Genomic DNA, 13,117 nt, shown 5'->3' with positions numbered 1-13,117 from the left:
ACCAAGTGACCATCATACCATGTGATCATCACACCAAGTAACCATCATACCATGTGACCATCACACCAAGTGACCATCATACCATGTGATCATCAACAAATGGCCATCACACCAAGTTGTCACATCAAGTGACAATCACACCAAGTGACTGTCACACCATCCCATCAAGTCACCATAGCACCACCAAGTGACACCTAGAAATAAAACATCACCAACACCTAGCACTAAGCCATCCCCTAGTGACATCTAGAACCACAAATGCCACCACTACCTTCTGCCCTCAGTGCTGCCAGGAGCTACAGCTTCCAAGGGATCCTAGAATCACAAGTCCCACTTGAGTCTAGAACCATAAAAATGCTATTAATATCTGAAATTACAACGTCCCCCAATGCCTGGGACCAAGAGTTTCTGATACTTAGAACGTGGGCCACACATTCATTCCCCTTATCACTGCACTCATACTTTAAGAGAGAATTGCATCGCCTTATGACCTGGAGGCACAATGGTTAAAGTGTTCTGCTGCTAATGGAAGGGTTGGCGGTTGGAACCCACCAGCAGCAACATGGGAGAAAAGACCTGGAGATCTGCTCCTGTAAGGATTACAGCGTAGGAAACCCTACGGGGCAGTTCTGCTTTGTCCTGTAGGGTCACTATGAGTTGGAATCGACTTGATGGCGCACACAACAGTGACCCGGGAATGAGGACGAAGTGGGGGGGTAAAAGAATTTGGGGTGAGATCTATGCGACGGGCCCATTCCAACAGTGTGTGCTTGACCATGTGGGCCACGAGAGAGCCACAGCTTGCCTGGGCATTCCTGGCCAGGAAGGCAGCCTCGTTGTCACCACCCCGTGTCTCATCCAGGTGGCACTGCTTGTGTTCGCCGTCCACACTCTGGTGGCCAAGGAGAATGCCATGGACGCAGAGAAAGCCTTCGTGACCCTCACAGTTCTCCACATCCTCAACAAGGCCCAGGCCTTCCTGCCGTTCTCCATCCACTCCGTCGTCCAGGTGAGCCCAGGGCTGGAAGCTGTCTCGGAAGAGCCTTATGGGAGAGTGAGCGGTGCCTTGACTGTATCCACCTTTGGCCCACTGTCAGCAGAGGGAGAGGAGAGAGACAGGGAGTGAGAAAGGAGCAATGGAAAGGAACAGGAAAAGAGGCAAGGAGGGGCAGAGAGTGCAGCAGAGAGACGTCAGAAAGGGAAGTAACCTTTGTCCAGAAGGCAATATGGTGACCTCAGTAAACATCCTCAAAATAGGCAGACTCGTCAGTATGTTGATCATTCCAGTTCCCTTTTACACAGAGCAATTTGATTTCTTTCTTCACTATCTCTATTCCTTACAAATTGTACCCCTTGGGCGTGATGGGATTAAGAAAATGGTTGCATAACTGAGCCACTCATATTTTAAAGGCTGCTGCTTTAGTTACCAAAGTTGGGTGGTGTGGTGGGAAGCAAGCAGGGACCTCTCAGCTGGACAAAGTTTGAAATTATTTCTTATAATGGCTTGATGATGCTACTGGAAAAGTCGCCAGCCTCTTGCCCAGTCTTGTCTGCAGAATGGCAGGTTGACTGTTCCAATTACGCTAATTAGGACTGAGGAGGTGGAGGGGACCACCACCATCAACGTCACCACCTCAGTGTGTACTGTTTCTGTAACCTAGGAAGCCCCAGACTAGGGCCTTGCAAATGCGTAGGGCTCTGTAGATGGGAAGCTTTTCCCGCACATCTTGGGGTATCCAGCACCTGAAGCCTGAGTTCTTTGCTCTCTGGCATTGGTGACCTAGGGCTTCGGTTTCCGCAGGCCCGGGTGTCCCTTGACCGCCTAGCCACCTTCCTCTGCCTGGAAGAAGTTGACCCTGGTGCTGTGGACTCAAGTCCCTCTAGATGCTGTGAGTTTTCAGTTCAGTGTGGGAGTGGGGCAGTGGGGGGACTGGGGGGCTCCCCCAGCCCACCAACAGAAACCAGCGTCCTAGCTAGGGAGAGACGGTGGGGCTCCTGGGAGCAGGGTAGCACATTCCCCTAAAGGTATACACTGGTCAGAGTAACACAAAAACCAGTGCTAAAAGGATGCTACAGATGATAGGAGACGACTGTCATCTCATGTCCCAACTTCAGGACAGCCTCTTGTTCATACTTTTTAGGCTACAACGGATAATGGGTATAAATTTGAACTAAAGTAGATTTATATCAATGAAAGGAAAAAAACAACAGCTAATATTTTCCAAGCGTTTACCATGTGCTGACGTAGTTCAAAGTGCTCTCTATGCTAATTAACTGAGCTAACCCTCACAGCAACCCCATGAGGTAGATGCTTCTGTGACCCATTGTACAGATGGGGAAACAAAGGGGAAGGAAGAGCAGGATCCCAACACCTAAGACCATTTAGAAAGGAAGATCCCCTAGAATTGGTTCCCAGATTTACAAATAAAAACAGAGAATGCCCAGTTATATTTGAATTTCAGATAAACAACAAATAATTTTTTATTGTAAGTATGCCTCATGGAATATTTGGGGCATACTAAAAACTTATTTGTTGTTTACCTGAAATTCAAATTTAACTGGGTGTCCTGTATTTGATCTGACAACATTACTGGAAAGAACATCAAGCTGAGTGGGTATCAAATTGTGGCTGCTGGTTGGAATCACCTGGGGAGCATTTAAAGCTACCAATGTCAGTCCCTTCCCACCCCCACCCTCCCCATTCTGCCTTAATTGGTTTGGGCTGGCCCGTGGGCACCTTTGTTTTTAAAAATCTTTCCAGATGATTCTATATGTGCCTTCAGGGTCAAGAACCACTAATCTGGTTCCTCCCCCTCATTACACAGATTAAGTATGTGAGACCTAGAGGGGGAGGGGAAGACGGTAACATCCCAGAGCAATGTCACTTCATTCACAAGCTCTTAGTGAAGGTCCATTTGGAGCCGAGCACAGACCAGACATTTCCAATGGTGTGATCAACAGGCATTTATTACTCACAGAATAAACAGGCCAGGGATGAGGAGAACACACATCATCAGCAGCCTAGGTTCCCTGGAGTTAGGCTCCTGTCCACAGGGTTACATTGCATCCAAGAACGCACCAGTTCACATCTTGGGAGGAAGCAACGCCTAAATTCCTCTCTCCTGGGATTAAACACTGATCGGACAGCCACGTCTCCATGCCAGGTAGCATGTGCAGAGAACAGGTCGGGGAAGGAGTAATGAAACGGGGCAATAAAAGGTAAAAAGGGGTAATAAAAGTGAAAGGCCCCTCGTAGGCAATGAACACTATTTATTGCCCTTGATCGGGCTATTCTAGATTTACTGACGGCAGAGAACATCCCTTCCTCCTCTACCCCACTAAGATAGAGTTCTGGGCTTCTTCAGAGGGCAGTCATCTCCCCGTAAAGCACACGTACTCGACTTTATGTCCATTAGTAGACGGCGAGGGGGCAATTATAATATAGCACACCTGTGCATCCAGTAACCCATTAACACCTGTTGTCCTGGTGAAATCAATAACACACCATTTCAACTCTCTGAAGTATCCTGGATTGGGTGATAAATTATATCAGCAGTCCACCTGCTTTTTCTCTAAAGGATCAGGGAGTAAATATTTCAGCCTTGTGGGCTATCTCTGTCCCAACTACACATTATAGCAAGAAAGCAGCTGTAGACAATGCATAAACAAATGGGTGTGGCTGTGTGCCACTAGAACTTTATTTACAAAACTAGGCAGTGGGCCAGATTTGGCCCTTGGGCCATGGTTTGCTACCCCTGAATCATACAGCCATTTGATAGGGAGAGAATGTGACTTGCCCAGAGTCACACAGCAAGCCAGTCAGTAGCAGGGCAATTTGTTCAAACTGAGATTTCCCACTGTACCTGCTGCCTCTCAGGAGCAGGACCAGGTGGTCTCTCTGCAAGGCTGACCAGCCAGGTGCATCCTCCTAACTGGCCTTTTGTGCCCTGCAGCTGCCGGGGAGGACTGCATCACTGTACACCATGGAACCTTCGCCTGGTCCTGGGAAGGCCCTCCCTGCCTCCAGAGGTACAGAATGGTGTGCCTGCTAACGACCTTTGCATTTACAGGGAGAAGATGGGCAGGCACCTGACGCTTCCTGTGTGCGAGGTGAGCCAGGCTTCCAGCGGGGCTGGAGGAGTGGGCTAGGCCGGGCCGGGATCTCTGCCAGGGAGATTCCTGGGACCCCAGCCCTGGTGCATAGAGTCTTAGGAAAGGAAAACAGTTGTGGTGCAGAGTGTGGAGCAGTGCATTTGGGCTTCCCCACCAGGGGGACACCCCTCTGCTTCCCATGTTGGCCAAGATGGCACCACAGAGGCCTGGCCAAGAGGAGCACCAAAGCTTAGCACTATCTGCCCCTCCTGTCTCAGTCCCCAGGTCATTGTCACCTCCAGCCCCCAACTCTGCCTGGGTCTTTGTGGCAGAAAACCCTACCCAGCTCCAAAACTCACTAAGAAGGGAAAGAAAGTACCGTGGGCAGGGAAAAAAAAAAAAAAAAGTTGCCATGGAGTTGATTCCCACTTAAACCAAAACCAAACCTGTTGCCGTCCAGTCGATTCCAACTCATAGTGACCCTATAGGACAGAGTAGAACTGCCCCATAGGGTTTCCAAGGCTGTAATCTTTATAGAAGCAGACTGCCACATCTTTCTCCCACGGAGTGGCTGGTGGGTTCAAACCGCTGACCTTTTGGTTAGCAGCTAAGCACTTAACCACTGCACTACCAGGGATCCTTTTATTCCTACTTATGCCTGATTTTTTGGATGTAGATCACCAGGCCTTTCTTCTGATGCACCTTGAACCACCAATCTTTCAGCATTTGCACTAGCCAGGGATTCCACCCTAGGCAGTATTTGTATCTATTATTGTTCGTTCGTTCCACAGTATTTACTGAGCGCTTACTATTTGCTGGGCCCTGTTCTAGGCACCGGGGATACAGCTGTGAACAAGACAGATGAGGTCCCTGATCTCTCGAGGCTGACATTCTAATGGAGGGGACACAGGAAATCAGGGTCGGGATAGAGTGTGATGCTGGGGGAAGGGTGCATGGAGAGTTATTTTAGAATAGGAGGTGAGGGAAGGCCTGGCACTTAAGCTGAGATCGTAATGAAGGGAAGGGGTGAGTCTGGCAGGTGTCTGGGGGAAGAGCTTTCTGGGCAGTGAGAACAGCAAGTGCAAAGGTCCTGAGGCTGGGGTATGCCTGGACCAAGGTTTCTCAGCCTCGGCACTGCTGACGTTTGGACCAACAGTTCTTGGTTGTGGTGGCTGCCCCATGTATTGTAGGACGTTCAGCAGTGTCCCTGGGCTCTTAACTACTAGATGCCAGAGGTCAGGAGTAACCCTCTCCTAGTTGTAACAACCAAAAATGTCTTCAAACATTGCCAAAAGCCCTTGGGGGGCCAAAACCACCTTTGGTTGAGAACCACTGGCCTATTGTGTTCAAGAACAGCAAGGACGTAAGTTGGTGGAGGCAGTGAGTGGCTCAGGCAGAGTGGTAGGAGATGGGGTCAAGAGGTGATGCAGGCCAGATGTGCGAGACGTGGTCAGTGATTGTCAGGACTTGGCTTTTAACTAGAGTGAGAAGGGAGCCAGTGAAGGGTTCTTAGCAAGGGGTGTCGTGATCTCCACTCTGGCCACTGGGTGGAGAATAGATTGCAGAAAGTGACGGGGCAAGGACAGAGCAAGCAGTGAGAGCAGCCCGGAGCCTCCTGCAGCAACCTAGGCAAGAGATGGTGCTAGTGAAACCCTCCTGCCACTGGGAAGTCTCCGTGTGTATGCACTGTGCACACTTGGAGTGAGTATGCACATGCCTGTGTGTGTGCACTTGAATGTCTGTATGTGCATGTGAGTGCATGTGTGTGCTCTGTGTATACTTACAGCGTGTGTATTTGTACATGTGTGCATATGGGCACTTACATGTGTGCATGTGTGTGCACATGTGTGCATGTATATAAGTGCGTGTGTATGCATACCTGTGAATTCCTTGCATGCATAAGTGTGTGCATGAGTGCCTGTGTGTGTGCACTTGTGGCAAATATGCACATGTGCGTGTGTGCATGTATGCACTTGAGTGTGTGCATGTGTGAGCATGCATTCATGAGTGTGTACACGAGTGTGTGTGCATATGAGTGCATGTGTGTGTGCATTCATGAGTGTGTACACGAGTGTGTGTGCATATATGAGTGCGTGTCTGCATTCATGAGTGTGTACACGAGTGTGTGTGCATATACAAGTGCGTGTGTGTGAGTGCATGTGTGTGTGCATTCATGAGTGTGTACATGAGTGCGTGTGCATATATGAGTGCATGTGTGTGAGTGTGCATTCATGAGTGTGTACACGTGTGTGTGTGTGAGTGCATGTGTGTGTGTGTGCACATGTGTACATGCACAAATGCACGGGAATGGCTGCTTGGCTGGCCAGACAAGGACTGGGTAGGGAAGAACTGCCCTCTCGTGTCCTCTTGGTGACTTCCCGGATGAGTCGCCAGCAGGTGGGCTCAGTTTGGGGCTCACCAGTTCTGCACAGACAGCCTGGGCCCTAACCAGGGCCACAGCTTCCCTCCTGTGTTGCCAGGATAAACCTCACGGTGCCCCAGGGCTGTCTGCTGGCTGTCATCGGTCCAGTGGGGTCAGGGAAGTCCTCCCTGCTGTCCGCCCTCCTTGGGGAGCTGTCAAAGGTGGAGGGGTCCGTGAGTATCAAGGTGAGGCCGCACGTTCCCTGCCTGTGTGGTAGAACCATCCCCATCCTACAGGCCCCCCTGCTCCCTCCCTGGTCCTCCCCAGTCACCCAGATTTCACCTACCCCACCCTTCTCCCACCACCCCTCCAAAAGTGCCCCTGTCTCTGTCAGTGGCCAAGGCAAGCTGTGTTTTAGGGTCCTGTGGCCTACGTGCCCCAGGAGGCCTGGCTCCAGAATGCCTCCGTGGTGGAGAATGTATGCTTCCAGCAGGAGCTGGACCCGCTGTGGCTGGAGAGAGTCCTGGAGGCCTGTGCCCTGGGGCCAGATGTGGACTGCTTCCCTGCAGGAGTCCACACCCAAGTCGGGGAGCAGGTGGGGTCTTGCGCCTTCCTGGGAGCCATTGCAGTGGGGCCATTTGTTCACTGGTCCCTGGGTGGTGTGGAGGGAGGTACGGAGGGGAAGACACAGGGGAGCAGGGACATAGGAGAGCAGGCAGACCCCGCTCTGGGCCACGCACATAGTAGGTGCTCAATAAACAGTAATGAATGGATGATTGAAAATAGAGAGACAGGGAGAGGCAGAGAAACAGGACAGGGGTTGGTGGTGACAGACTTTCCAACCCTGGGGTGAGGAACCTGGACTCTTGTCCTGCCCTTACCTGCGTTGATGGGCGATGCAGGCAAATTGCTTCCCCACTCTGGGCCTCAGCAAAGGTTCTGGGTGATGATGTCCAATAAACAGGATATATGAAGCTATGGATGGGCAGGGGTCGGCAAACTGCAAGCCATGGGCCAAATCTGGCCTGCAGCCTGTATTTGTAAATAAAGTTTTATTGGAGCACAGCCACGCTCATTTACTTACTACTGTCTGTGACTGTGTTTGTGCTACAACAGCAGAGCTGAGCAGTTGCAACTGCCCTGTAAAGCCTAAAATAGTTACTACTTGGCCCTTTATGGAAAACATTCGCCAGCCCCTGGATTAGGGAGTTGTCAGTGCGACAGCAGAAGTTAACGTGAAGGAAGTGGGTAAGGTTTCCTGGGGAGAAGAGGGCCCGGGAAGGGTCAGGAGGTAAGGAGCCCCCCGTGTGGGCTGAGGGCAGAGGTGAGCCAGAAAGAGGCTGAAAGGTGCGTGCAGGAAGGTAGGAGGAAAGCCGGGGTGGTGGTGGCGGGTGTCGTAGAGGCCGAGGGGAGAGTGTTTAAAGAAGGCAGGAGGGGTGCCTTGGTGCTATGTAAACTTAGTCCAGCCTTGACCTGTGCGAAACCAAACGTCTGATCCCAGTACCTCCTCCTCCCACTGCCTACCCACCTCCAATGATGAAAGCTCCAGCTTCCCGGAAACTCAGGTCCCAAACCTTGGTGTCCTCCCTGAATCCTCCTTTTCTCTTACACTCACATCCAGTCCGTCCACCTTTGAAGCATACCTGGGATGTTCCGGTCCCGTCCACTCTGAACTCCACCACATTGCTTCAGGAACCTCCTACTGGCCTCCCTGTTTCCATCCTCACCCCCTAGTCGAATCCCAACCCAGCAGCCATGGGATTCTGTTAAAACGTAGTCGGATCACATCCCTCAGCTCAGAACACTCAGGTATCTTCCTGTTTTCCTCAGAGTAAAAACTAAAGTCCTGACGATTGCCAACAAGCCCCCCCCCCACCACATTCTGGCCCCAGTTATCTCTGACCCCATCTCCTGCCAGGCTCTCCCTTCCCACTTCACTCCAGCCACATGATGTTCCTTGAATAGCCAAAGCATCTCCCACCTGAGGGCCTTTGCACCTGCTGTTCCCTCTGCTTGGAAAGCTCTTCCCAGGGGTCCCTGTGGTTCATCCCTCATTTTTGTCAGGTCTCCGCTGAAGTGTCACCTTAATGGAGAGGCCTTCCCTGATCACATTCCCCAACACAGCAACTCTGCCCCCACCAGTACACCCCACACCGCTTTATTATTCCTCATAGCACTTGACACCATCCGATCTATTTATTTTACTTGTTTGTTTATTGTCTGTCTTCTGCCCTCCCCCTACCCCATCAGAATGAAAGATCCATGAGAGCAGGGACTTTGTCTTGTTCATTGCCGTGTCCCCAGAGCCTAGAACGCTCTGGATATATGGTAGACCAGTTGCTGTCAAGTAGACTCTGACTAATGGTGACCCCAGGTGTGTCACAATAGAACTGTGCTTCCATAGTGTTTTCAATGGCTGATTTTTTGGAAGTAGATCCCCAGGCCTTTCTTGCAAGCACCTCTGGGAGGACTTGAACCTCCAACCTTTTGGTTAGCAGCCAAGCACATTAACCGTTTGTAACATCCAGGAACCACCAGGCAGAGACTCCGAGTATATAGTAGATGTGCAGTGAATATTAGATGAATGAGTGTGTGAAAATAAGGACCAGAAAGCTCCCACTAGATTAGGCAACAAGGGAGTGATTAGTGTCCTTGGAGAAAGTGGTGTCAGTGTAGAGATGGGACTAGGAGCCGGAGTGAATGAGAAGTGAGTGGGAGGAGAGAAAGCAGAGACGGAGAACGCAGACAGCTCCTCTAGGAAGCTTGACTGTCCAGGGGAGAAAAGAAGCTGGGTGGAGGCTGGAGGGGACACCGGCATGTGAGCAAGTGGTTAAAACTGGGAGGTGACCCGGGTGGATGGGCATAGTGACACCCTGCTTTGAGGCTCCAACATGCCCTGACCCACAGGCCCTGCTTGTGGCACCTGCTCCACCCTGCAGATGGAGACTTAGGCCCCTGCCCCTCTCTTGTGGCCACAGGGCATGAGTCTCTCAGGGGGCCAGAAGCAGCGGCTGAACTTGGCCCGGGCCGTTTACAGGAAGGCTGCAGTATACCTGCTGGATGATCCCCTGGCGTCCCTGGATGCCCATGTCGGCCAGCAAGTCTTCAACCAGGTCATCGGGCCTGGCGGGCTGCTCCAGGGAACGGTAACACTGGGGAGGAACATGTGTCAGAGGAAGCCTAACCCAAATCTACTTCACCACCCCCTCCTTGAGTTCCAGTCTCCTTTTTGTGTCGGTCAGCTGTTGCTGTGATGATGCTGCATAACAAGCAGCCCCCAAAGCTCAATGGCTTACACCAGCAAAAAGTTATTTCTTGCTTACGGGTCTGTGGTCCAGCTATTCCAGCTCTGCCCTGCAATATGGGCCAGGTGCAGGTGAGCTCCATGTGTCTTCTGGTTTTGAGACACAGATGGAAGGAGCCCCCTCTATTGGGGCATGCTGTTTCCAAGGAAACAAACAGAAGTACAACAGGAGGAGCCTGCCAGGCACTGGCTCTCCCCACTCTCAGCCCAGGGACACCCTCCAACCCCCGCACAGTTCTGGAAGGCTGGTCAAGCAAATGAGTGTAACTTCTGCCCCTTTCCTCCTCAGACACGGATCCTCGTGACCCACGCGCTCCACATCCTGCCCCAGGCTGATCAGATCGTGGTGCTGGAGGACGGGGCCATCACAGAGATGGGCTCCTACCAGGAGCTTCTGCATAGGAATGGGGCCATGGTGGACCTTCTGAGTCGGGCCAGGCAGTCAGGAGATGGAGGAGAAGGAGGTACTGGCTGTGCTTTGCTGATTCTCTGTGCCTGGCCCCTGCCACCCTTGGGGAGAAGGCGCTAAGGGTCCCACTGGCGTGAGTGTGGTGCTCTGGCCATACCCTCCCTGGGGGCTGGACCTAGAGGCAGATAGCTCTCTCAAGAGGCCACCCGTCCCCTCAGTAAGACTCCATGGCACCTCCTATGAGCCCAGAGCTATGCTAAGTGCTTCTAGAAATACACACGTTTCTTTTTCTGTTCACAACACCCCTATGAGGCACAGGTGATTATTGCTGCCATTTTACAGATGAGCACACTGGAGCAAAAAGAGTTCAGTGACTTGTACAGGGTCACAGTGATGGAGCTAAGGTTTTAACTCCGGTGTGTCCAGCTCCGGAGTTTATGATCTTAACAGCTCCAGAGACTGAGCAAGAAGGTCACTGGTGCCTAAAGACCAGAAGTCCTATGACGTGCTAGCAAGGGCCTCTAATAATCCAGAGAACATTTATCCAGGGCTGCTGGATAAATTATGATATTCTGGAAGAAAGGTAAGTGATCTGAGCTCACACACCAAATCCCTTGCTATAGAGTGGATTCCACCTCATAGTAACCCTGTAGGACAGAGCAGAACTGCCCAACGGTTTCCAATGCTGTAAATCTTTACGGAAGCACCCTGCCACATCTTTCTCCTGCAGAGCGGCTGCGGGTGGTGGGTTTGAACTGCCAACCTCTCAGCAGCCGAGTGCTTATCCACTGTGCCACCAGCACACACACCAAAACACACTGCCATCGAGTCGATTCCGACTCATAGTGACCATATGTGACGAGAGTAGAACTGCCCCATAGGGTTTCCAAGGCTGTAAATCTTTATAGATAAACAGATCGCCACATCTTTCTCCTGCAGCTCACATACACAGTAAGTGGAAAATAACAGCTGATGGCACTCCGTAGGCTCACTTAACCATCATGATGCCCTTGGGAGGGCGGTACTATAATTATCTCCACATTACAGATGAAGAAACTGAGGCCCACAAGTTATGGAACTTGCCCAAGGTCACCTGGCTTATAGGTGGTGGTGCTGGGATTTGAATCCAGGCAGCTTGACTCCCAAAAATGTGCTTTTAATCATGAAGCTATATACTGCCCTGCCATGACAAAAGCACTGGGCTTTGAACCAGTTCGTTCTGTTCCAATCCCCTGCTGAAAATTTGCATTTCTAATAAGTTCCCAGGCGATGCTAATGCTGCTGGTTAGGAACCAATTCTGAGAACCACTAGTAGAGCAGTAGTTCTCAAAATTTATTATACATAAGAATCACCTGGGGATCTTGTTAAACTGTTGATTCTGATTCGGTGTATCAGGTGAAAAGGCAAATTCTCAGCAGGGGTTCAAACCATAATGAACCCCTTCGAAGCCCTGCACAGGCAGGACTCACACTCTGGTCTTCCCAGTCCCAGGCTCTGCCCCTCCTGAAAACATCTGCCGAGCGCTGGCCGCCCTGGTAGAAGTCCTGTTTGTAGATTCACAAAGGCAACATCCTGGAGCCTGAAGAGCGAATCCAGCCTGGGAAAGTGGGGAGACGGGGCTTCCTAGACAAGGCACTACCTGAGGTTGGGTGGGAGTTCTCCGAGGAAGAACATTCCAGGCACAAGAAACCCCTTGAACAAGGGTGTCAGGGAGCCGGGAGCAGTTTGACTTTGTACAGTGTTCACGCATGTTTTTACAACCCCAGGTTCATAGGAGGTGCTTAGTGGTATTTATTTGTGAATGAATGAATGAGGTACCTGGAAGAGCCCAGGGAGGGCTGAGAGAGGACACTGGAGAGGTGACAGGAGCCAGAGCAGACAAAACCAGGAGCCAGAGAGGTTAAGGCCACTCAGGCAGTGGGTGTCAAAGCCAGAATAGGAACCCGTGGTGCTAACCCTGCTCTCCTAACCATCGTGTGACAGGACTCCCTTGATCTTGCAGAAACAGACCCTCTGACCAGTGCTGAGGACTCCAGAGGCTCCCCTGGAGGCGGGAGGCCTGCGGGCAGACGAGAGAGGTCAGTTCAGTGGGGTGTTGAGAGCTAGAAGGGCTCCGCTGATGCTGAAAGGTGGTCCGCTGCATCTCAGGCAGGTGGGGGGCAGCCAAAACCATTATGGATTGAGCACCTGCTGAATACCCACTGTAGTGTGGTGCTTCAGTTGAGGGATGATTCGCCAAAAGCTAACTGACAATCAGTTTGCCAAAATAATCAAGTCCCCAGATGGCCAGTTCACCAAATGACCAGTTTGCCTCGGGTGTGGGATGAATACCTAAAAGTAGACTGAAGACGGCTTGTTGGGATTGCCTCATTGCCTGTGTGGGGGCAGGGCTGGTTGCAAAGAAAAGCCCTCAGCGTAGCTGTTAACCACACTGGGCCCTGGTGTGCATGCTTTGGCAGGCGTGCCATGCAAGGGTGTCGGGTCTACACCTGTGGCATCTCTTGGTGCTGGCCAGAAACACGGGTGGAGGGGTCAGCAGGAGGAGGCACACTGTCCACTTTTCTCCCAGCCCCCTCCAGAGGGGGGTGCATGGGCTGGGCACAGCTGGACTCACTGTGGAGCCTTCTGCCACAGAGGGACGTGCCACCGAAGTGGCACCTTGTAAAACAGAACAGCAGACCACCGGGGTCAGATGGCTTGAGCTTAGATGCCAGCCATTGGGGGGAGTGTGGGGAGACCTTGGGGGACCTTGCTCCCTGTGAAAAGTTGAATCTGAGCATAGCCCCTCCCCCATCCAAGCTAGCCACACTGAGAGCACTCCTGGGTCATACACTGGGCAATCCTGCTTGTCTTCACAGTGTGTAATAAGCTTAAGAAAGATGAGATGGATGGCTGGACAGATGGATGGACGGACAGCGATATAGATGATAGATAGAGATGATGGATGGG

General features: G+C 51.6%; 1 protein-coding gene across 1 annotated transcript in view; it reads left to right on the top strand.

The window, feature by feature from the left end:
- Positions 1–13,117, top strand: part of ABCC6 (ATP binding cassette subfamily C member 6) — a 53,941-nt gene that overhangs the window by 24,506 nt on the left and 16,318 nt on the right. The window contains exons 14-21 of the mRNA XM_004373288.1: positions 863–1,009; positions 1,802–1,889; positions 3,954–4,029; positions 6,573–6,699; positions 6,873–7,049; positions 9,433–9,600; positions 10,048–10,222; positions 12,171–12,246. Coding sequence (XP_004373345.1) covers positions 863–1,009; positions 1,802–1,889; positions 3,954–4,029; positions 6,573–6,699; positions 6,873–7,049; positions 9,433–9,600; positions 10,048–10,222; positions 12,171–12,246 — 1,034 coding nt within the window. The remainder of the gene's footprint in view (positions 1–862; positions 1,010–1,801; positions 1,890–3,953; positions 4,030–6,572; positions 6,700–6,872; positions 7,050–9,432; positions 9,601–10,047; positions 10,223–12,170; positions 12,247–13,117) is intronic.

The sequence above is a fragment of the Trichechus manatus genome, unplaced genomic scaffold (genome assembly GCF_000243295.1).
Source record: "Trichechus manatus latirostris isolate Lorelei unplaced genomic scaffold, TriManLat1.0 scaffold00024, whole genome shotgun sequence".
Taxonomy (NCBI): Eukaryota; Metazoa; Chordata; class Mammalia; order Sirenia; family Trichechidae; genus Trichechus; species Trichechus manatus.
This window is presented reverse-complemented; position numbering and strand designations above follow the sequence as displayed.